At 41.1% G+C, this 20,427-nt stretch overlaps 4 protein-coding genes across 24 annotated transcripts; 3 read left to right on the top strand and 1 right to left on the bottom strand.

Moving 5' to 3' along the window:
• Positions 1-328: 328 nt before the first annotated feature.
• Positions 329-3,610, top strand: LOC112273119 (uncharacterized). Its single transcript, XM_090245191.1, has 7 exons — positions 329-435; positions 901-1,029; positions 1,839-2,072; positions 2,215-2,299; positions 2,527-2,671; positions 2,793-2,975; positions 3,185-3,610. The coding sequence occupies exons 3-7, from the start codon at positions 1,871-1,873 to the stop codon at positions 3,407-3,409; spliced, it is 840 nt and encodes a 279-aa protein (XP_090101317.1). The 5' UTR covers positions 329-435; positions 901-1,029; positions 1,839-1,870; the 3' UTR covers positions 3,410-3,610.
• A 559-nt stretch (positions 3,611-4,169) lies between these two features.
• Positions 4,170-7,270, bottom strand: LOC112273118 (two-pore potassium channel 1). 11 transcript variants are annotated; one of them, XM_090245188.1, is made up of 4 exons: positions 7,155-7,270; positions 5,873-6,011; positions 4,653-5,504; positions 4,170-4,509 (listed from the first exon to the last, which is right to left on the bottom strand). In XM_090245188.1, exons 2-4 carry the CDS (start codon positions 6,001-6,003, stop codon positions 4,350-4,352), a joined length of 1,143 nt encoding a protein of 380 aa, XP_090101314.1. In that variant the 5' UTR covers positions 6,004-6,011; positions 7,155-7,270; the 3' UTR covers positions 4,170-4,349. The 11 variants fall into 11 exon arrangements, with proteins under 11 accessions (XP_090101314.1, XP_090101316.1, XP_090101315.1 ...); XM_090245190.1 differs by having other exon boundaries at positions 4,653-5,148; positions 7,155-7,266; XM_090245189.1 differs by lacking the exon at positions 7,155-7,270 and adding an exon at positions 7,104-7,123 and having other exon boundaries at positions 4,653-5,148.
• LOC112273117 (uncharacterized) lies at positions 6,898-11,797 on the top strand. Of its 11 annotated transcripts, XM_090245185.1 has the most exons (11): positions 6,898-7,018; positions 7,248-7,338; positions 7,590-7,672; positions 7,895-8,022; positions 8,594-9,006; positions 9,181-9,484; positions 9,609-9,711; positions 10,030-10,095; positions 10,185-10,361; positions 10,769-10,865; positions 11,173-11,797. In XM_090245185.1, exons 5-11 carry the CDS (start codon positions 8,665-8,667, stop codon positions 11,293-11,295), a joined length of 1,212 nt encoding a protein of 403 aa, XP_090101311.1. In that variant the 5' UTR covers positions 6,898-7,018; positions 7,248-7,338; positions 7,590-7,672; positions 7,895-8,022; positions 8,594-8,664; the 3' UTR covers positions 11,296-11,797. The 11 variants fall into 11 exon arrangements, with proteins under 11 accessions (XP_090101311.1, XP_073385464.1, XP_090101309.1 ...); XM_073529363.2 differs by lacking the exons at positions 7,590-7,672; positions 7,895-8,022 and having other exon boundaries at positions 11,173-11,335; positions 11,484-11,797; XM_090245183.1 differs by lacking the exon at positions 7,895-8,022.
• Positions 11,798-12,510: 713 nt separating this feature from the next.
• On the top strand, positions 12,511-19,784 carry LOC112273116 (protein DEFECTIVE IN EXINE FORMATION 1). The gene is made up of 13 exons (XM_024501518.3): positions 12,511-12,976; positions 13,270-13,380; positions 13,793-13,875; positions 14,175-14,292; positions 14,747-14,922; positions 15,445-15,818; positions 16,088-16,158; positions 16,430-16,689; positions 16,875-17,056; positions 17,460-17,743; positions 18,131-18,248; positions 18,669-18,851; positions 19,205-19,784. Exons 1-13 carry the CDS (start codon positions 12,789-12,791, stop codon positions 19,514-19,516), a joined length of 2,460 nt encoding a protein of 819 aa, XP_024357286.1. The 5' UTR covers positions 12,511-12,788; the 3' UTR covers positions 19,517-19,784.
• The last annotated feature ends 643 nt before the right edge of the window (positions 19,785-20,427 follow it).

Genomic DNA, 20,427 nt, shown 5'->3' with positions numbered 1-20,427 from the left:
AAAAAAAAAAAAAGAGTGAGAAAGAGAGAAAGAGAGAAAACAAGCAGAATAGCAAGGATACAAATGCCATGAAAAACTGAGTCAGAAGCATTGACGACGAGGAGACGTGGAGAATGCAAATGCCGAGGCGCCACGGGCACGGTAATAGGGGAACTTTCGTACGTTGTGGCGGGAAGAGGGGGTGACGTGGAGCCTCTGCTTGGGCAGTGTGGGAACAGCGGATGAGGAGGAGGAGATCCCGCTTGTGGCGACGCAGCCATTGCCGCGGTGATGGGTAACTCGTGAATATAAATTCCATTGCCCATTCCTCTGCTTCGTTAGCATCTGAGGAATTTGCGTCTCTTTGTAGCACCTACTTTTGCGTTGGGTGTTTGCTCGTCGCACACTGTACCGCTGCTCCAGATCATCCTTGTCAGAATTTCAGTGGTACCTGCTGTGAGTGAAAGTTTCCAGTTTTGTTGTTCTGTCTGGCGAATCAGCAGCTTAAACTCACTCAGTCACTTTGTGAAAGAATATTGTGCTACTTATATTGTTGCATTCCAGTTTTGTACAAGTTGAATGTGTGATCCTTGAATAAAATCTTCGTTGAAGCTCTGAAGAAGTTGCTTTCTTTAGAGGATTCTTAGGTATTGTCAAAACATGTTAGTCTCTGTGATTGCTGTCCTTTGACATGCGCGTTTTGCGAGTATAATGTAGTCGTGGAAGACGTGGAACTTTGGTCCTTCGGGACGACTTGTGAGTAATCATGAAATAGAGCTTTGAATTTGTCAGGATTAATACTTCGCCACATCGGATTGCACTAAATGAATCCTCAGGTTTATGATGAGTAACCAACTCGCTCTCATCCGGTGGTCTTCTTTTTGTGAATTTTGATTCGTGCGATTCACCACCAAGCCTCAGCAAAGTTACGGGGAGCTGTTTCCAAACCTAGAAAACAAAATCGGAAGACGAGACGCTGTTCGGTGTGTACGAAAGTCGTGAAGCTTTATCATCAGTGTGGCATTGGAAACTGTTATATTTACGATCCAGGTAGGCACATGACTTCCATCCGCCAAGTTACACCCTGCTGCTAATTATGTGACCCTCGACATTCCTCAGTAAGCGTGAAGTTTACCCCTCGTGACCTCATAAAAAAACAGAAAATAACGTAGTCTACATGAAAACTTATGCTCTTGACATGGAAATATCGTCCCATGCCCCTCTCAGCAGCATGAACTCATTGATCACTGACAACTGTATACTGACCTTTTTGAAAGTGCTCGATTTTTTTTTTTTTTTTTTTTTTTTTTTTTTCCTTTTCTGCCTAGCATCAGGCAGCGAAGATGAAGATGCAAAACCGACCAGACTCAGACGTCAGTGTGTAGTATGTAATAATGCGATGAGATCTGGTTAGCTATATGACTCTAGATCTCGAGAATGGATTCCTGGGTGCACCAATTTACTTAGTAATCGACCTGCAAGGTATCCACATTGACTCTCAGGATCATTATTGTTCTCTTTTAGAAAAACCCTAATCAGAATTTTACTCCAAGTGTGTGCTGTGTGCACTATTCAGGAAGACCATATGTCAATTTGTCTCTTGGCGTTGCACACTCATCTCCGCAATATGATCAGGAGTCCTTTGTTACTATATATGCATGTCATGCGCATGTAGTAAATAGTTTGAGAGATCATCGGGCAATTTCCTCATTGCCGTAATTGTCGAATAATTTGGGCAAACGAGTAAAAGACTAGTGGTAGTATGCCTAAATACATCCTAGTTGGAATATCCTGTGCCAGGAGTTAGATTCCCTTGTGCACGAGTGGCCACACGAGCTCTCTATTGATGCGGGTAACAGCCTGCTTCTTTCAGCTCAGGAGCTTGCTAACGATGGGGGATGAAGATCAGCAATGGGTTAAATACAAGGACGATTATCACGAAGGCGTTTGGGCGAAGGATGTTTTAGAAATTCCTTTTCTTGAGGGCTTTTTTAAGAGTTTTGCAGAGGAGAAGCTCAAACAAGGGAAGCCCTGGAAAGCCCTAGATGTGGGATGCGGAATGGGCAAATACACGACAAGGTTACTGCGAGCCGGTGAGGTTACCAGTTACTGGAGCAAGTAAAGCTTTCCGGGTTGTCAAACATCCCTGTTTTGAATGCAATTCTTTGAACTCATTAAAAATAATTACTTACAAACCATACTCATTAGTGGATGGTGGTGATATTGATTGCGCAGGTGCAAGTTACGTGCTAGCAATTGACGTTGCGGCAGAAATGGTCGCAGGTGCAAAGAAAGAAACGGAACAGTTCCTCCTTGCGCAGTGAGTGTACCACCACACTTCCTCTAACGCCATGCACTCCAGGACTTAATAAACAGCAGGCTACGGAGCAGTTCATTTTATACTACTGCACGCTTGTTTTTTTTTTATTTTATTTTTTATTTTTTATCTCTGAACTACGTGGCGAGGAACGAAGTTGTGAAACTCTAGCAGATGTGAGTAAGTTTATCTGATGATGTCTAGTATTGATGTTTTCCCACATCTAGCAGATCAGGAGGACCAGCAGGAATAGGTGAAGCCGAATTCCACGTCTGCTCTGCAGCGCATTTGACCAGTATTCCGAGAATCGAGGAGACGACGTTTGACTTGGCGATTTGCATATACCTCTTCTGCAATCTCGTATCCAAAGAAGATGTATCTGTTCCTTCCACGACCACATAATCTGTAGCAGCATCTTAGTCTTGACAGAGCTTTCATTCTTTCGGGAGACTACCCGCATATTTCAGTTGAATTTGATTATAGCTTGTGCCTACAGGTCAAGCAGGCGCTTGGCGAGATCTCTAAGCTGCTCAGGCCTGGTGCGTCGCTCATCGTCTATGAGTTGCATTTCGTGGAATACCTTACTGGAACAGCTCACGAGAGGGGAGATGTTGAATATGTACCGAAAGCAGATGGTACGGGATACAAATATTTCGAAGACGAGGGCAAACCACGAACGGTTAGCATTCAATCTCCCACTTCACCGTGACCTAATTCCCATTTTTCACTAACATGTCTAGATTCTGAAATGTTCCAGATCTTTGCACTCATCGAGACAATCAATACATAAAATAACTCAAAGAATGAACATGTAGAAAGTTGTTATATCAACAGCGGATCTCTACTCCGCAGTCAGATGCTAACTTCATGTGCTTTATCCGTTGGCAGTTGAGGATTCGCATGAAATCTGGACGTCAAATTGAAATTGTGAACCGGTTCTATACTCTCTCATTTTGGGTCACTGCACTCTCCGAGGCGGGGTTCCAAATAACACAGTTTCACGAACCGCATACAAGTCTTACAGATGTTCCTTCCGATGCACCCAGCTTCATGAGGCACTACGCTGAGCGTCCAACTGCCATGTGTTGGGTGTGCACTAAAGTGTCCCAGTGACAACAGATGTTTGATACGAAGTGGTTCTCTTCATGTAAGAATATGCAATTAGCAGACATGTATTATTGCTACAATGAAGTTCGAGGACTTTTATTTTCATCCATGTGAAGCTGAGAGGGTACTGACTGCATTAATTGCAGCCACACTGCCATCTCCGCCGATTTCTTTGAATAGTGCAACATTCCATTTTAAAAGGTTCAACTTCATAGAGAAACTTCTGACAACCCATTGCATAACTGTCCATAAGCTATTTTTTGGGCCCTGAATTGATGCGGAGATCAAATGAACAATTAGTCAGCTGAAATTATCCCACAAAACCTTAATAGGAAAATGCCGAATTTTATGAACCGCAACTCTACAAGAATCACAAAGAATTAATTTGCGATCCTAAAAAACAGCCACCTCCCAGAAATTGCAGATTTTGATGTTACATATTTATTGTGAACTACGCCAGATTTGTACAGCTTCTCAATTTCCAAATACAGTAATAGATTAAGAAGCATAAAAGCAAGAAATGCGCTGGTGGAAATTTCACAGAGAATGACGAGTTTGTGTTGTCGATGAAAGGAATCATCTTCAGTTCAATACAAAAGCTGCTGGACATCAATGACTCTTCAATTCAAACATTAACCATGAGTTCACTTGGCTTTCTTCCCAACATTTCCTTCACCCCATTCTTCTCCTCTAAAGTCCACAATTACATAAATGCTCCCAGTCGAGACTACCACTCTCAACCACAAAAAGAAGAAAAAAATCAAAATTAAAAACAAATATTAAAGTTTATATATTTGTGAGAACCAGCGAATTGTTTGTACGCCTTCTCTGGAATCCTCCATGGACAATTTACAATTAAATATGTTACTATAAGGAAGTTGACTGGAATTAGAATCACAGAAGTTGAGACAGTGTTAAGGACAGGCACTGTTGTCACACTTACAACCTAAATTTCTTTCTCCAGATTCGAAAGATGGATGTCCGACAGATTGAGAGTGCCGGACTCATCATAATCGATTGCAGAGAATTCTTTCAAGATGCCTTGAACATCATCTTCTACAATCTTGCCCTCCTCCTTGAGCTTGTAGAGCACGAATTCCGCCGCGCTACATCACCATCCATTCTAACCATCAATAACCAACATCGAAGCAGGCCAAGATAGGCCCAATGTAATATAAACAAAACGACTCAGGTCATTAAACTCGAGTTCTGGGAGGTGAAGGTTTGAGAGCTGAGAGTCAACACGGACCTTACATCACCATCTCCATCAAGGTCGGCAGCTTCCAAGTCGGCTGGAGTAGTTGGGCGATGCAGAGCCCAGCATGCAATCTCATGCTGCCGTTCCTCAGTACGACTTTCAGCTAAATACAAAAAAAACTGCGCCAAGCACACAGTGCTTGATAATATCCAAAACACTGCAAAAATACGACCAGCTTGAGAACGGAAACTCTGATCACCATAGCCAAGTGTGGTCACGGTGACACACACAAGATAGAATGCGTCAATGAAGTTCATTCCCTCCCAGTACATCAATGCAAACATCCCTGCTATAAGGTGTACAAATACTGCAACGCCAGCAATGAGCATCTTCCAATGAGCAGCCACCACTCCATCGTCGACCACAATCAGCTCTCTTTGTTCCTTTTTCATATACTTAAAATAGATCTTCTGAACTAAAACTCTCTCTTGCTTCTCAACAAGGTAGTTCGCGGCACCACTCACAAGCGCACCGACTAGACCAAATCCTGCGAAAACAAAGGCGCACGTAAAGAGCTTGGCGCCAATGGTTTTGGGAACCAAGTCCCCATATCCAACAGTCGTCATGGTGACAATGGCGAAGTACAAAGCATCCACATGGGATGATGTCGATGAGCCTTCTAGTTGAATATCAAATAAAGAAAAGCATAACAAGCCCACAAGCAAGTAAATGACTAGCCCAATAATCGCTTTGAAGATGACGGACATCCCCTCCTGCTCCTGCTGAAATTGGGGTGGCGGGGGCAGGGACCTTGCTGCTCGAGTCAGGTGCGTTATTCGTGACTTCTGCGTATCGCTGAGTTTGTAGGCATCCTGAGGAGGTGCACTCCGGACTCGACACAACCTTAGAAACACATACAATGCAGACAAACTTCTTCACTTGTAACTCATGACGAACAAGCAACACTGACGATTCGAAAAGACACTAATTACATTATTGCTGTATCAAATAAACGAAAAGGAAGGTCAGAAGAAATTTGACAAGTTCTTCTAAGACAACGCTTCCTTACGATGCTTTTCCGCGTATTATTTTGGATTGTTTATTTGTGTGAGTGTGTGTCTCTGTCTGTATGTATATGCGTATATATTTACATACACATATACAATTTTCTTTCCTTTATTTTTTGAAATTTCTTTGTACTAATCTTTGCATTGACTGCAGAATAGGGTATAGAATGCAGAGTATAGAAAGTGAATGTGCAGTCTACTCACCTGCCGAATATCTTGCTCCTTGGTGGTTTCGGTACGGGGCTGTAGCCATCAAGGAGGCCCTCCGTTAATGATCCCTGCTCTCTAGGATTCTTCAAGATTGAATTGCCACCAGCGCTAAAGTTGGTGTCCATAATGATAGCTGGAACACAAATCACCAAGCGGGATGTTGAGAAACAATAGATATCAACAATCACAGCAACGTTCAGGCCCAAACACCAGATACAAAGCTTGATCCACTTTGTCAGGCTCTACGGCAGATTCGGACAACTTGCTTCGATTAGGAAGACTTGAAGTATTTGGAAATTCAGAGATGCTACTTAAGAAACAGAGGACACGACTGCAACCTAACAATTAAAACTCCGCGTTTACGGAAGAATTAACAAACTATACACGAGCCCAACGATCGAGAACAAACCACTCACACACTAGGGGAAGCCTCAGAAAAGAAAAGAGATGGATACTTCTTCAGGTGAGGCAGTGTTGAGGAGACGAGAAGAAAGGTTTAAGGCAGCCAACAGAAACGGAGAAAAGGTCGAGGGAGGCACATGCCTGAACTGCCCTAATCGGAGCCTCAACAGAATTAGACCTTGTCCCTCTTCCCTCAAGTTGTGAGAAAACATTAATCCTTTCTGGGGCCGAAGGAACGCGGCCTGAAACCGAGAGTTATCCTCACATATGCATCTGTAACCTGTGGGGCTCCATTCCTAATTCCATAACCATGAGAGCTTCAACTCTGTTAACAAAACCCCGAAGTCGTACCTTTGCAATGAGGTGGAATTCTACGTGTCAAATTCTCCCAAATTTCATCATCAAGTTGAGTAAGTGAATATTCAAATTCTGAAGAGGATTTTTTTATAAGGGCCTTTCACGAACACCGAATTTATTTCGTGATTCGCCACCGATGATAAACCAGGGTTTTCTATTTCAATTGGGCTGGGGGCTTGGACGCCGGAATGAACGATCTCCCCACAGCAGGGTACGAAGTGGGAAGAGGAAGGTGGTAATGACTGGTTTAATACTGGAGGTCCAGGGAAAGAAATTTCTCAAAACCTTCCAGAGTAGAATCCGTGCTCAATGTCAAGAAATATCAGCTTTGACACAATTTCCTTAAGGTCAGGAGTCAGCTTGACAAATAACACAAAAATGGTAAACCGTTTTCACTCGTGGAATTGTATTACTCTTTCCTTTTTCAGGGTGTGCTGAAATTTGTAATTGGTGTAATGAAACATACTTTCAATTTTGGCATTGACTCTTTAATGTAAGCGATGCGGGATTAATCCACCTGCTTTATGAACGCTCTGTGAAGAGCCGTAGGTTTATTAACCCTTTGAAGTCACTGCAAAGCACGCTGAAAGCTCAAAGGTTTGCCATGCAGGGTCCACATTTGCGGTAGCACGAAAGTAAAAAAACACTCTTGGCAGACTGATGTGGTGGAATTGAACAGATGAGGGAAGACGATGAAGAAGGTAAGCACTTTGAACAAGTCGCTTCGTGGTCTTGACTTCAACTAGACCCGGGATTCCCGTGGGTGCATTCCGAAATCTGCGAAACCGCAAACGTGAATGCGTATTGGGGCCCAGTCGCCGCGCTCTCCGAGTCTAGCGGTTTCTAGTTCATTTCCGTGGCGCCCAATTCCTTTGCTTGTCATCGTTGAACGTTGTTTCCGACACTAATCCTTTGGGTCTTGCTCATGCTCCTCTTCCTCCTTTCTCATTAGGGGTTTATCCTACATGCCTTGAGCACCATCACTTGTACTCTCGCCTTTCGCATCATTGGCATCACCACATACCGGCGTTCTTTGTAAGATATCTTCTACTGTCAGTGTGCTTGGTCCACCTGGTATCTTCTTCTACATCCTTGGGAGCGTACATGTGATGGTCTACTTTGTTACTCGTCGTTTTGAGGGTGTCCGTGCGTCCATTATCTGCTGCTTATTTTTGCGAGAGTGCATCTTGTGAGCAATGCAACACTCTTGCATGAGCTGTTTGCTTTAGGGTTAGGTTCTCAGCGGTGATAATGCAGATTCCGTATTACTTGCGTTCTAAATGGAAGTGGAAGAGCTCCCTACCTTGTGGTGTGGGCTGTTACTCCTGGAGCTGCGTAGGCTCTACGCTCAACTGCTTTTTATGATTTGCGGTGCTTTTGGCACGGTGCGTTTCCAGCGATGCAGTTGTCCTATCGTAGAATTTTCATTTTGATGGCATACAGTTATTTTCATTCACAATTTTTGCTTGTGAATGTGGAATGTTTTCCTAAAACCTGTTCTGTTGGAGAGTGCTCACACACTCTCGTGGAGCCTAGGCAAGTCTTTGAGCTGGGAAGATACTGTTATCTTCTCGACAGCCAAATGTTAGAAAGGGAATCGATTTGTTTACAGAGTTGTTGAATCCTCAGACTGCGGAGTGTGAGTCTTGGTGCACGTGATTATGTCTGGATCCACTCATCTCGTTCCTTAATCTTTTATTTAGAGCCTCTACATTCAGTGTTGGCATCATTCAGCAGCATGCTCCTGCAGTGTGTAAGGTCTTACGGAGGTATCTTTTTTGTAGTGCCAAACGCGTGGTCTAAGTGCGGCATGAACTTTGGGACTTTCATTTAATTTGGTCGGCCATGCTATATTAGTGTTGAATGTCACTGTCTTGCTTCTAAGGTTGTGCAAATGAGGCCAAGTTCTTCTATGAATTGAGTGACATAACATCATGTTTGGGCGTTTGTAAACAGGGCCAACAAGGAACGAAATTTAGGTAGTAAGATTCTTCTAAGGTAATTAGTCGTATGAGGGCAGAAGGACGATGGCAACGTGGACAAATTCTACAGCCTTTATTTACTTATTGTTGGTGGTTGCATTTATGACGCTTGTCCTTGTATCACATGACCCTGCAAATCTTCATTCGAGGTCACATAGAAGAACACTTCCTGGTAAACGAATAAAGGTTCGCACGGTGCACCATGACAAGAAGCATCACGATCCTGTGGCGTTTGATCCCATAGTGGCAGAATTTGAAAGACGCAAAGAGGATCGAGCATGGGAGAAACAATACTTCGAGGATCAGTACAAGAAATGGGGAGAGCAAGCGCAAAACAACGAGGGTGTGTTCCACCATGAGGGACTTCGTCGAGGAGAACCTCTAAAGGTCTGTCATCTACTAGGTTTTCATGCGGGTTATCAGGAACATCTTCCAATTTGAGTAAAATGTGTTCTCTGATTCGAGCAGTTTAGACTATTTTTCAGTATGATTGTTATTATCATCACTATTAGCTTTTATTATGAGATCATCCAGATTTGATAGTGACATTGGAGACTGCAGGTTTTGAAGAATAACGAAGTCGACCCTCACGAAGTGGATCCAGATTTTGAAGATCCAGAGGAGTATTTGAATGATGAAGATCAATTTAACATTACCCATCGTCTCGCTGTATTGTTCCCTCTGCTCGACGTAAACCCACGAGATGACTTTGTGAGTCTGATTGAGCTGCAAGAGTGGCATTTAGTACAAGGTAGAAAAGCTATGCAACATCGAAGCGATCGTGAAATGGAGGCTAACGACAAGAATCATGATGGTCTCATATCTTTTGAAGAGTACCTTCCACATTTGACGGAGGAAGAACGAGGTATGCACCGTGGTCTACATTATCTGATGTGGTTCCTTGAAGAATGAATCCAGCGTGCAAGTAGCTCGAATAACAGTAGTGGGGTCTTTTTGATATTTCCAGCAACTAAGACCAGTGGCTGCAGGACAAAACAACACGGAGTTCGGCGAATCTGGATGGTATAAGGAGCAATTTGAAGTATGTGACAGAGACAAAGACGGGCTGCTCAATTCTACCGAGTTTAATGAGTATGTTCATTAATACTTGTAAATTTTTCGATAATATGATTTGTTTGCCATCTCAGCAGATTTATCTTTAACTCAATACTTCACTTACTTATCGCAGCCAGTGTCGTGAATTAGTGTTCGACATGCTAGGGATAGAGGAAGTGGCTACTCTTAGGAACATATTTATTTCAGCAGAAGAAAGTCCGAAGTATTGTGATCTTTTTGTTGCCTTACACGGCAGTGTAGTCAGAACCTCCGAGGCCAGTGGTATCCATTGTATTCGTGTGACTTGTTGTTTAGCCCAAGCCTCTGACCTGAATCATTCTTTATTGATTGCAGCTTTTTACATCCTGACGACAGTAATAACCCTCGCGTGCTTCAATGGTGCCGGATGGAGCAGATAAGGTAATGCCTGTTTACGAGTTTTAGAAGAGTGTCCTATAAACTTATTAGTGCTTGCTTGATTTTGATTGCATTTTGCGAACCTGTTCCAGGACTCATGACACAAACAAAGATGGGAAGATAAACTGGGATGAGTTTCACCATGGAATGTTCGATCACTTGCGGGACGAACATGATACTGAACATCTACACCCAGCCGAACAGCTCGAAGAAAAGAAGCAGGTTCAATCCAAACACTTTTTTTCTGAAATCGACAGAAATAAGGATGGGTGAGTCCGCTTACCAACGCACTTCTAGATTCTTCTTAACCCCTTTGTTGGCTGTTTTGCTATGTTTCTGGTACATTAACCTTAATAACCTGTTTCACATTGGATTCCTTATCTTTTTTTTCTTTTTTTTTTTTTTTTTTCGCAGCATTTTTTTTTTTTTATAAAAATATGTTAGGAATTATTCTCTACTTGCAATGCTAGCATCCCTTGCTAGATTGGTAGTTTTGTCGGATTGTTGATCATATTTGTAGCCTTTGCAGTTTCACCTTGCCATGAATTTCTTTGTATATGAGCTCGTATACAAAGAAACGTTTCGCCAGCGATCCGGTATTGCATATGGTTTAAGAGATACTTCATTGTTTTGTTATGTTTTCTTAACTGGTTTCTTCTGTTTTGATTGGCTTAAGGTATTTGACTGAAGACGAGATTGCCCCTCTCATGGAGAAACTCAGACCAGGGGAATTGTATTATGCAAAGCAGCAATCCGAGTACCTATTGCAGGAGGTTTGCCTTCTGTATTATATTACGTCTCTTTTGTCTTTCTATATGCTCATGTGGAAGCTCATTGGAGTTGCTTGTGCGCCTGACTAACGTGGAAGAATACTTTGCATAGAAGTTATAATATTTTTTTGTTTTGTCAGTTCATTCTCTAACTTCAACAGATTAAACCCTAATATCGATTTTTGAGAAGGGATTCAAGAAGACTATTCTCCAGAGCATATTTTGGGCTGCAAATTCCAGGATTGGTAGATCGGTAATCATAAGTAAGATGCTCGGTTTCTTATTATGATCGTTGTAATGCTTTGTTCAGGCCGATGAAAACAGGGATGGGCGATTGACACTAGATGAGATGCTGAACCATCCGTACATTTTTTACAGCACAGCATATGATGAAGACGAGTTCGATTACTCAACACACGATGAATTTCGATAGTTTTTCTTCTTCCTTTTTTATTTTTTTTCTTTTTCTCGAGGTAGTTTCTTCCTTGTGTCAAATGTGTTGCTTAAGGTCAATTCAATTGTTTATGCGCTCTATTATCTTTTCTGGCCCTGAAGAAGTTCTTGCACAGATGTCGAAGCAGTTTTGAGTAACTGAAAATTTCTGTCCACTGTTTTTGACAGGTGCAGTTCAAGACAAATTATGTTTTGCACTTTGGTGGTCATGTGCTGTCTGAGGTCTGAGGACAACTTCCAAATATTGGATCCACGGAATTAATCAGAACTTTGAACACTTATTGCCGTAGAAGTAGAAATCTGGGGCTTGGAAATAGCAATAGAGATTTGTAATCTTATAGCCGGTCCCACTCGCAGCTTTTTAGATTATGGTCCTCATTCTGTGATGACTGGTGATGGAGTTAAATCAAATTTTAGGACTGCATCTATTGGAGCTTCTGCCAGTATTGTCCTGCTCGATTCAATACTATTTTTTTCAAGTATATCGAGCTCTGTTTGTTTTACTGCCTGTGCCCTTGCCGATCTTCACACACTCTGAACCAATTGCAACACATACACCAATTAGATAAATCCAGCAACATCCTTGGACCATATGAACTGGTAGCGTTTGTTGTTAGAAAAAAAAAATATGTATTGTGTTGGAGAAGTGTGAAGCAGCTGGAGTGTAATGGTATGAATTTTTCATATGCTTAGTGAAGTAACGTTTTACGTCCAAATGTACACTTGTTCACTAATGCATTTGTAGTAGATAAATGGCTCTTTTATGATTATGCTTCAATGTGTATATTTTGAATGGGGTCTCAGTTGATATATTCTTAAATTTTACAGGTTTCTACAGGTTTGCAAGCTGTTCTGTAAGGAAAAATAAACTTTGAATGATCTATTTTATAGTGTCATTTACTAATTTTTTAATGTTGTGAGAAACCCAAATTAATAAAGTTAAAAATGTACCTCATTGTGATCAGGATTTTCTTGCTTGCAATCCTTCGACGATAGATGCTGAATTTTGGAGAAATCGGTTACCTTTTCCTCAATTTTTTTTTGATAGTGAGGATCATGACTTTTCATCCACCGAGGAAACAGATGAATAGAACTCTTGGGTTGCTATTAGTGGAAAACCATCATCCACTTCAAGGAAAGAACAATTAGAAGAGAAAGTCAACAAAACAGGATGACTCGAAGTTTATGTGTTTAGGAAAATGGAACAATTACAGCATCACCGCAATTTCACATTGCCACTAGTGGGCGCGAAAGTAGTATCAAAACGACCTTCTTTCGAAACTTTGATGAATTACCCAACAAATCTGTTTTGATGCACATTTATATTCATTTATTATTCATCGTGCCAATACACACTGGTTCTCTGTGGTCATCGCTTCCTTCCTTTGCGACTCTCCTCCTCCCTCTGCCCTTCACCTTGTTGCAATGTCGACTGCGTCGTGATCATCGCCGTCCTTGTCTTTGTTTGCTTCCATGGCGCCTGCTCTCTCTTCCTCCGTTTTTTGCTTCCTCCCTCTCTTCCTCACTTTTTACTGCTCCCTCGTCCTCTCTGCGTCTGAGCGCCGCGCTGTTGCCCATGATGACAACATGAAGGAACACGTTCAGAGCAACAAATTTTTAGCCAACGAAGCATCCGATGATTCTCTCGGCTTCCCTACTCTGTAATTTCCCACCTTTGTTCCCTTCATCTCCCTGTCCACAGCCAGCTCAATCCTATGTTCTCAACCACAGTGAGGGTATTACTGACGTAGCATTGGTAGTAGCGTGGATTTTATTAGGGTTTTGCACTGCTGGTCGATCGCAACTGTGCTAGTGTTGTTTGATTGAACGTGAATTCTGTCTTGATAATTGGTTAGATGAGCTTCCAGTACGGCAGCAATCATAGCTAACGGAAACTGAACAGTGCTTGGTCTCTCTCTGAACTTGGTTGGAAAATTCGGGGTTTGGGTTTCAGAAATGCGGAAGCTCTAGCGAATACGCGCTGCCCGAAGCAGGTCGAGTTGCGATGGCAGACGGAGGTCAGCTCCAGCATTTACGCCACTCCTCTTATCACCGATCTCAACACGTATTTACCCTAACACTTCCATACCTCATGGGTCTTTTAATGCGTCTATATCCCAATTTAAGGTCTTTACCAATTGAGATGCTAGATATGATCACGTTAAAAAAAATGTTTCTGATTGTCGTCTTACCAAACTATATTAATTCTAGCTTCAGAGGCGCTCCTTTTTAATTATCAAGATATGATGAACATCATCCAGTAAGTTGCATCATCCTCACCAGAATTACCGCCCTTGTGCATATTCTAAATGACACTACAATGTTCTGATACATGTATTTTTAGGCACGACCGAGAACATTGAAGTAGATGGCTAATATACCTTGCTCCCATCTTGCGCCATCTACTCCCTCGCCCCCAAATAAAACCAATTCTTCAAAAAAGCTGACTACTGCATTTTGTCGAACGCTTATTGCAGAGATGGCAAACTGGAAATTGTTGTTCCTTCCTTTGTACATTACCTGGAAGTTTTAGAAGGCTCTGATGGAGAAAAGCTGCCAGGTGACTCCTCTCCCCATTCCACTCTCATTGCGTTAAATGCCGAAGTATACTACTCTTGTGTAGATTTATTCCAAATTGATGACTAATCAATGGTAACCGCAATAGTTTAAAGTAGATGCTCACGACCACCCTCTATGTTGTGAAGACATGCTTTTGAATAGCTTATGTTTGTAGACGCCACGTTTGGGTATCCTTGTTTGCAACTCCACAAGGTGCTATACATTTAGTGACAGTTGTGGCACATGGAAAACAAAAGTGAGATATGTGATCAATGGACTATGTTGGTAATGCAAATGCAGGTTGGCCTGCGTCTCATCAGTCAACCGTGCATTCAAGTGCTTTAATGTATGATATTGACAAGGATGGAATACGAGAAGTTGCCCTGGCGACATTCAATGGCGAAGTTCTATTTTTCCGGTACATCCAGCTCCTTCACTCAGTACTTGATTACGGTACCTTGGATACATCCTTCATACAACACTGACATGTTTTCAGCTTTGAGCAATCGTAAGAAATGACAAAAAGCCCGAGTAATAATATTATTAAGATTGAGAGATTGGATTATTATCAAGAACTGGCATTTTTGTAGCTTTAACCTTGAAGAATAGCAGTTTGTGCATGCCAAATGTATAGCAACCTCGACCTCGGAGTTTTGGACTTAATAGTTAACTACCATAGGAGATTGCACTTGGGCTAGTCCGGCACTTGCTTCGGATCAATTCCGCATTTTCGTTGCACTCTTATTTATATCGTGGAATACTTTAGAATCTTGTGTATTATTGCTGATCATGTTTAGTACGGGTGGTATAGATGATCTCGGCTTTTGGGCTCACTGTTTGTCTCTTTCAGAACTGACTTTGGAGGTTTGCAGGCCTTCAGGGTTTCTTATGGGTGAAAAATTAGTTGTGCCGAGAAGGAGGGTTCGAAAAGACTGGTATGTGGGTCTCAGCCCCGACCACGCAGATCGGTCGAAGAATGACGTTCACGATGATTCTCTTATCGACTTAAACACGATAGCTCCTCTCAACAACACGTATTCAATACATGGTGATTTATATATTTTTTTTCCTTTTTTGGGAAAATAATTTGTAGAACTCTTGTTGTTTCAGAATTTGTATCCTAACCGATTAGAATATCTGCTGTTGGCGTGCCAAAGCTGATACCCTTATCATTTCCCTTAGCGGATGTACCAAAGCTCATTAAACATCTTCTTCTTTGTATAATATTTTCTTGTCTGTTTGATATTTGCCGGACGTTTCAGTTCATGGTTTGGAATTTTTCTTGCTAGTAAGTTCCGTATTTACATATTATATTTTGATGCAATAGTACCTTAGATTGACCTAGTTTCCATCTTTTTGATTGTTCAAATGAGTGAGGCTATTGCCCTGCGACGTTTGAATAGAAATGTTCTTTTCGATGCTGTAGTATTACATACAAAATGAGGTTCTGCCTTACGCTTTTTTTCCCAGGGAAGATACACTTTTTCCCACTATTTCCTCCTGTTCTGGAATTATGTGCTGCAGTTCGTTTAGGGAGCATTTTTTCGCTGACGATATGATGTGGGTGCAGGTACTAATGCTTCACTAGCTGGAAACAATACATTGCAGCAATCTGGACCAGCACCTGCCGTGAGTACAGGATCGCATGCGTCCAGTCAGAATGTGACAAAGCGGCGACTTCTAGAAGAGCCGGAAAAAGAAGCCACAGTAGAGAATGATGACAGTAATGTACTTGAAGACGATGCAGATTCCTCTTTCGATGTTTTCCGAAACGCGGAAGAAATCGCAGAAGATCATGGTGATCAAGGACTCCTGGATCATGATACATATGACTATGATGACTATGTGGATGAGTCTATGTGGTCTGATGACTCTTGGTCGGAAGCGCAACATCTCAAGGAGGCTGATTTTATCGACATTGACGCGCACATTCTTTGCACCCCCGTAAGATAATCTGCTTAACTATGCACCTGTGTGACTATGTTTGGTGTTTCATGGGATTTGTTGGATTTTTTTTAGTCAATGTTTCGTTTATGAAAACACTAGCATAACCATTTAGTTTCATCCTTATTTAAAATTTGGATTAGTACTCTAGGTTTGAAGTCCTATTAGCTGATGCGCATGTCTCGTCGTCTTGAACCGATTTGTGCGTATTCAGAGGTTATATCCAATTCATCGTGGTTATTTTTTTGGTCATGGCTTTGCTTGTGCAGGTTATAGCTGACATTGACAAAGATGGAGTGGATGAGTTGATTGTCGCTGCTTCTTACTTCTTTGATCGTGAGTAAGAACTCTCCTCCTTTTCTTCCTCCACGTGAGTAGAACCTTTTTCAATTTTTAGGGTTTCTTGTTGGTTATGGATTCTGTATCAGCAGATGTAGCCGAGGAATTTCATGTTGTTGGTATGAATGTATGATCAGGATTGACAGAAAGGATTGCAAACAGCATGTGGATGGAAGCGTTGGTCGAAGGATCGAAGGACGCGCTAAGTTTCTGTGTGTTTTTCTGTACGAAGGGGTCTATCTCTCTAACACCGCATGATCTTACTGTTACAGATACTATGACCTTCCAGAACATGCGAAGGAACTTCCTGATGGTCTTGATATTAGCAAATATGTTGGTGGTTCCATTGTGGTGTTCAACTTGGATACGAAGCAAGTGAAGTGGACTGTGGAGCTAGATCTGAGTACTGACTCAGTCTCGTATCGTGCTTACATTTATTCTTCTCCTACGGTTGTCGATGTGGACGAAGATGGGTTTTCAGAGATTGTCGTGGGGACATCCTTTGGCTTTCTCTATGTTCTCCAACACAATGGTATCTCCTCGTTGCACTTGAACTTTGAGTCAGGCTGCCTAGACATGGTTAGGTCATTTTCTGCTTACAATTGAAATGATGCTTAGTCATAAAGCCTGCACAGAACAAGAACCTTTTTCTTCATGGCACTATCAAGTTTGGGGTCCAGAGTAAAAGCAGTATCCTGACATGCTTTTTTTTTAAAGGAACTTTGAAGGAGCCATTTCCCTTACTTATGGGTGAAATCCAAGGACAAGTCGTTGCTGGCGACATTAATGACGATGGAAAGATTGAAATCGTCGGTGCTGATGTTCGTGGTAATGTTGCCGCTTTCACCGGTGATGGCAAGGAGCTTTGGACAGTACACTTGAAAAGCATCGTTGCTCAGGTGATTGTCAAGCTCCATCATGAATAACCTTTGCAATATTTGTTTAGTCATCCACTATTTCTATCGTTTCGTAAAGCCTTGTTGTGCGCATTCTAAGGTTTTTGCTAATGGACTAGTGCTTGATGTAGTTTTGAATAGTCTTCGTCATCAATTCTACCTCTTTTGGCTGGTTACCTACCTCATTTATTTATTTCATGGTATTTAAAATATAAATATTATTAAAAAGGTAATATATATATATATATATATATATATGCCTCTGCAGCCCTTTTATGTGTTTTAAATTTGCAACACCCATTTTCAAAACGTTCATTATTATTGTATCATTTTTCTTTTTGACCGTCATCAACTTTTGTCTACTTTATCTGAGACATACTGATGAGAATTCAATTGCGTCATGTAGGGGCCCACCATCGGAGATGTTGACGGGGATGGTCACACAGATGTCGTCGTCCCTACCGCATCCGGAAAAATCTTTGTCCTTAGGGGTTCAGATGGCGTTTTCGTCGCTCCATTTCCTTTTAGAACGCATGGGCGTGTTATGGCACCTGCACTCTTAGTGGATCTGAACAAGCGAAAAGCAGAAAGAAAAGGGCTGACCATCGCTGTCACATCATTTGATGGCTACTTTTACCTGATTGAAGGTAGTTCTGGCTGTGCTGAAGCTATCGACATTGGGGAAACCTCGTAAGTTTTCACTGCTAAAATCTAAGTTTTCTTCCTATACGTTGGCATATATTTGTCTGGTGTTAATGGCCAAGGTATAGCTCCTGATGATTTCTCATATTTGGGGGGATCAGCTGCTGAGGTGCCTCTGTGCTGGTGAGATAGAAGTGTTCAGATGCAAAGCAAGCATACCCTTGTGTAGTGATTTATTTGACCCCATTAAGAAGTAGTCTTCCACTCCTTTTGCCGTGCATATATTTACTGCTCTGTTTTGTTAAATTTTAGTTCTGTAGGATTATATTTTATTGTTACATTACATTTTTTACATCATTTTCGAGATTCGGTTAGTAGTGTAGGCTTGTACGTAGTGCTTTGGCAACCAATGGTAACCTCCGTCTACACTCGCAGGTATAGCATGGTGCTAGCAGACAATGTGGATGGAGGCGATGACTTGGATTTGATTGTCACAACCATGAATGGTAATGTTTATTGTTTCCAGACACCTGCTCCACATCACCCTCTCAAGGTACCTAAAATTTTATATACAATTCATTTATTGTTTTGAGAATTTTCAATTAGAGTTGCAGGTTAAAGTATATCTGGTAGCAGCTATATCTACATTCTTGGAAATTTTTGTGAATTGATCCCTACGTTCTCTTCTTTTCCTTCTCTGTTTTTGTTTTTTTTTTTTTTTTTTGTTTTGCCATGTGAATTCTATTCTTACTTGATTTTTTGAAGTTGAGATCTACTAAGAGATTGCAGAATTTAAGTATTGATAGACAGCTACTAAGACTTTCAATGTTTGGTTGATAAACTTTCAGATAGTGTTTGTGAATATTGCGTTGTTACTGACATGTATCATTCGAATTTATTTGTCCTGCTCTGTTTCATGTTATACGAGGATGTAGTGGTCAATTTTCTAATTTAGGATTATGATTGTGCCTAGGCATGGCCGTCGCAACTACAAGGGAGGAATGTAGTGGCAAGCAAGATTAATCGACAAGGCATTTATGTTCTTCCTAAGTCAAGAAGTTTTCGGGACGAGGCTGGAACTAACTTCTGGGTGGAATTTAAAATTGTTGATCAGCATCGACCTATGGCTGGCTCTCCCGGAATTTATAATGTAACGGTATGTGCCTAATTGAGCATGTGTTGTAAAGTTTTTAATGTCCCCGCCTCCCATCTTTTTTGTAGTTTTATTTGTGTGTTTTAAAGATCTTTTTCTCCCTTGCAATTGATTTACACAAATAAAATTGAAATTCCTCGAGCCACTTTACTGCTATTGAGGGTCCGCCACATCTATTTTTCATCTCTGAATAGTTTGTTGATTATCAACCTACATCCTTCTGTGAAATTTGCCTCTTGTTCCATCAAGCTGGACAATCAAAAGAAACTGGAAACGTTTCGCGTCCTGATGCAGCAGTGTGCACAAGATTGTTACTGAAGTATTAACTTTATAAATGTCGTCGGCTGGCTTTCCAGGTTACTCTTCTAGTTCCAGGCAACTACCAAGGACTCAAGCGATTGGTGCAAAACAAAATTTATACATCGCCTGGTGTATATCAGGTGAAGGTACCATGTGTGTCAGTGCGCACCACAGGAAGTGTGGTAGTGGAGATGGAGGACAAGAATGGTCTGTATTTCTCGGATGAGTTTGCACTTACGTTTCATATGCGATACTACCGTCTACTGAAGTGGCTTATTTGTCTTCCTTTTGTGGGCATGGTAAGCCTTCTTCTTGTCGTACAATCTCAAGAAGGCGCACCACTGCCATCCTTTTCTCACCAACTCTAATCTGAATATTTTTCCTCCCATCTTCGGGTGCTTTTTATTTAGTTAAAGACATACTTCTTGGTGGTGGAAAACAAAGATGGTAGCTTCAGTATCCTTAGACAAAATGTAAAATCCATGCTTGTCAGAAGTCCATTCATTCAGAGCAGTCTTGTTCCAATGAAATCACGTCTTAAGAAGTAGAATCTTGGCTTTTAAAACGCACATTTAAGAAGTAATTGCTGACCCTCTAGCCTTCGCTATGCTATGCAATGAGTTTGGTTTCTTTTGATATCCTTGCTTGTTACAATGATTTTAATCCAGTCATGACAAAGTTCAAAGACTGCACGTAATTTGTGTGTCAAATTCTAAGAGAACTATGAAGATGATTAAGAAATCTTTACAAGTTTGTTATAAATTAGATTTTATGGGTGGGATAAGAAGATTGAAAAAATGACTTTTTTAATCCTTTTGTACATGTCACTCACTGCGTTTCCAAGTAAAATACACTTTAAATGAATGTGCACTAGAACTATGAATAATTCATTCTTCACTACAGAGAGTTTAATTATATGATATCAATGTCCACAGTGTCAATGTATATTCATTATACCATGAAAATGGTATTTAATATTTCTAGAATTTGATTATGGGATCAACAAATTAATTTGATTTCATGCAACAATGTCATCAAGAACATTTTCAATATGCAAGATTGAATTTGAAATGTGACCATTTGCAATTACCTATTTCTAATGAAGAGGATATTTCAAGCCTAGTTATAGCAAAAAGTCACCAATGACAGTTTGAAAACACAAATAAATGATATTGTTTTATTTAATTTAGAGAAAGAATTATAAATTTGAAAAACATACGTGACCAAAACACAAAAGAAAAAGAACGATCCTAAGTTTTTTTTTTAGAGTTGAGTACAT

The sequence above is a fragment of the Physcomitrium patens genome, chromosome 20 (assembly GCF_059467195.1).
Source record: "Physcomitrium patens ecotype Gransden chromosome 20, ASM5946719v1, whole genome shotgun sequence".
In the NCBI taxonomy this organism is placed as follows: domain Eukaryota; kingdom Viridiplantae; phylum Streptophyta; class Bryopsida; order Funariales; family Funariaceae; genus Physcomitrium; species Physcomitrium patens.
The sequence above is the reverse complement of the archived record's forward strand: the minus strand, read 5'-3'. Positions and strand labels throughout refer to the sequence as shown.

Coding starts and splice junctions, on each gene's coding strand:
- LOC112273116 (XM_024501518.3), top strand. CDS start 12,789: ATGGCGCCTGCTCTCTCTTCCTCCGTTTTTTGCTTCCTCCCTCTCTTC. Junction 15,819..16,087: donor CGCACATTCTTTGCACCCCC/GTAAGATAATCT, acceptor TTGCTTGTGCAG/GTTATAGCTGACATTGACAA. Junction 16,159..16,429: donor TCTTACTTCTTTGATCGTGA/GTAAGAACTCTC, acceptor TTACTGTTACAG/ATACTATGACCTTCCAGAAC.
- LOC112273119 (XM_090245191.1), top strand. CDS start 1,871: ATGGGGGATGAAGATCAGCAATGGGTTAAATACAAGGACGATTATCAC. Junction 2,300..2,526: donor GAACAGTTCCTCCTTGCGCA/GTGAGTGTACCA, acceptor CACATCTAGCAG/ATCAGGAGGACCAGCAGGAA. Junction 2,976..3,184: donor ACGAGGGCAAACCACGAACG/GTTAGCATTCAA, acceptor ATCCGTTGGCAG/TTGAGGATTCGCATGAAATC.
- LOC112273118 (XM_090245188.1), bottom strand. CDS start 6,003: ATGGACACCAACTTTAGCGCTGGTGGCAATTCAATCTTGAAGAATCCT. Junction 5,505..5,872: donor AGGAGCAAGATATTCGGCAG/GTGAGTAGACTG, acceptor TGTGTTTCTAAG/GTTGTGTCGAGTCCGGAGTG. Junction 4,510..4,652: donor GATGGAGATGGTGATGTAAG/GTCCGTGTTGAC, acceptor ATGGTGATGTAG/CGCGGCGGAATTCGTGCTCT.
- LOC112273117 (XM_073529363.2), top strand. CDS start 8,665: ATGGCAACGTGGACAAATTCTACAGCCTTTATTTACTTATTGTTGGTG. Junction 10,096..10,184: donor TGCCGGATGGAGCAGATAAG/GTAATGCCTGTT, acceptor AACCTGTTCCAG/GACTCATGACACAAACAAAG. Junction 10,362..10,768: donor ATCGACAGAAATAAGGATGG/GTGAGTCCGCTT, acceptor GATTGGCTTAAG/GTATTTGACTGAAGACGAGA.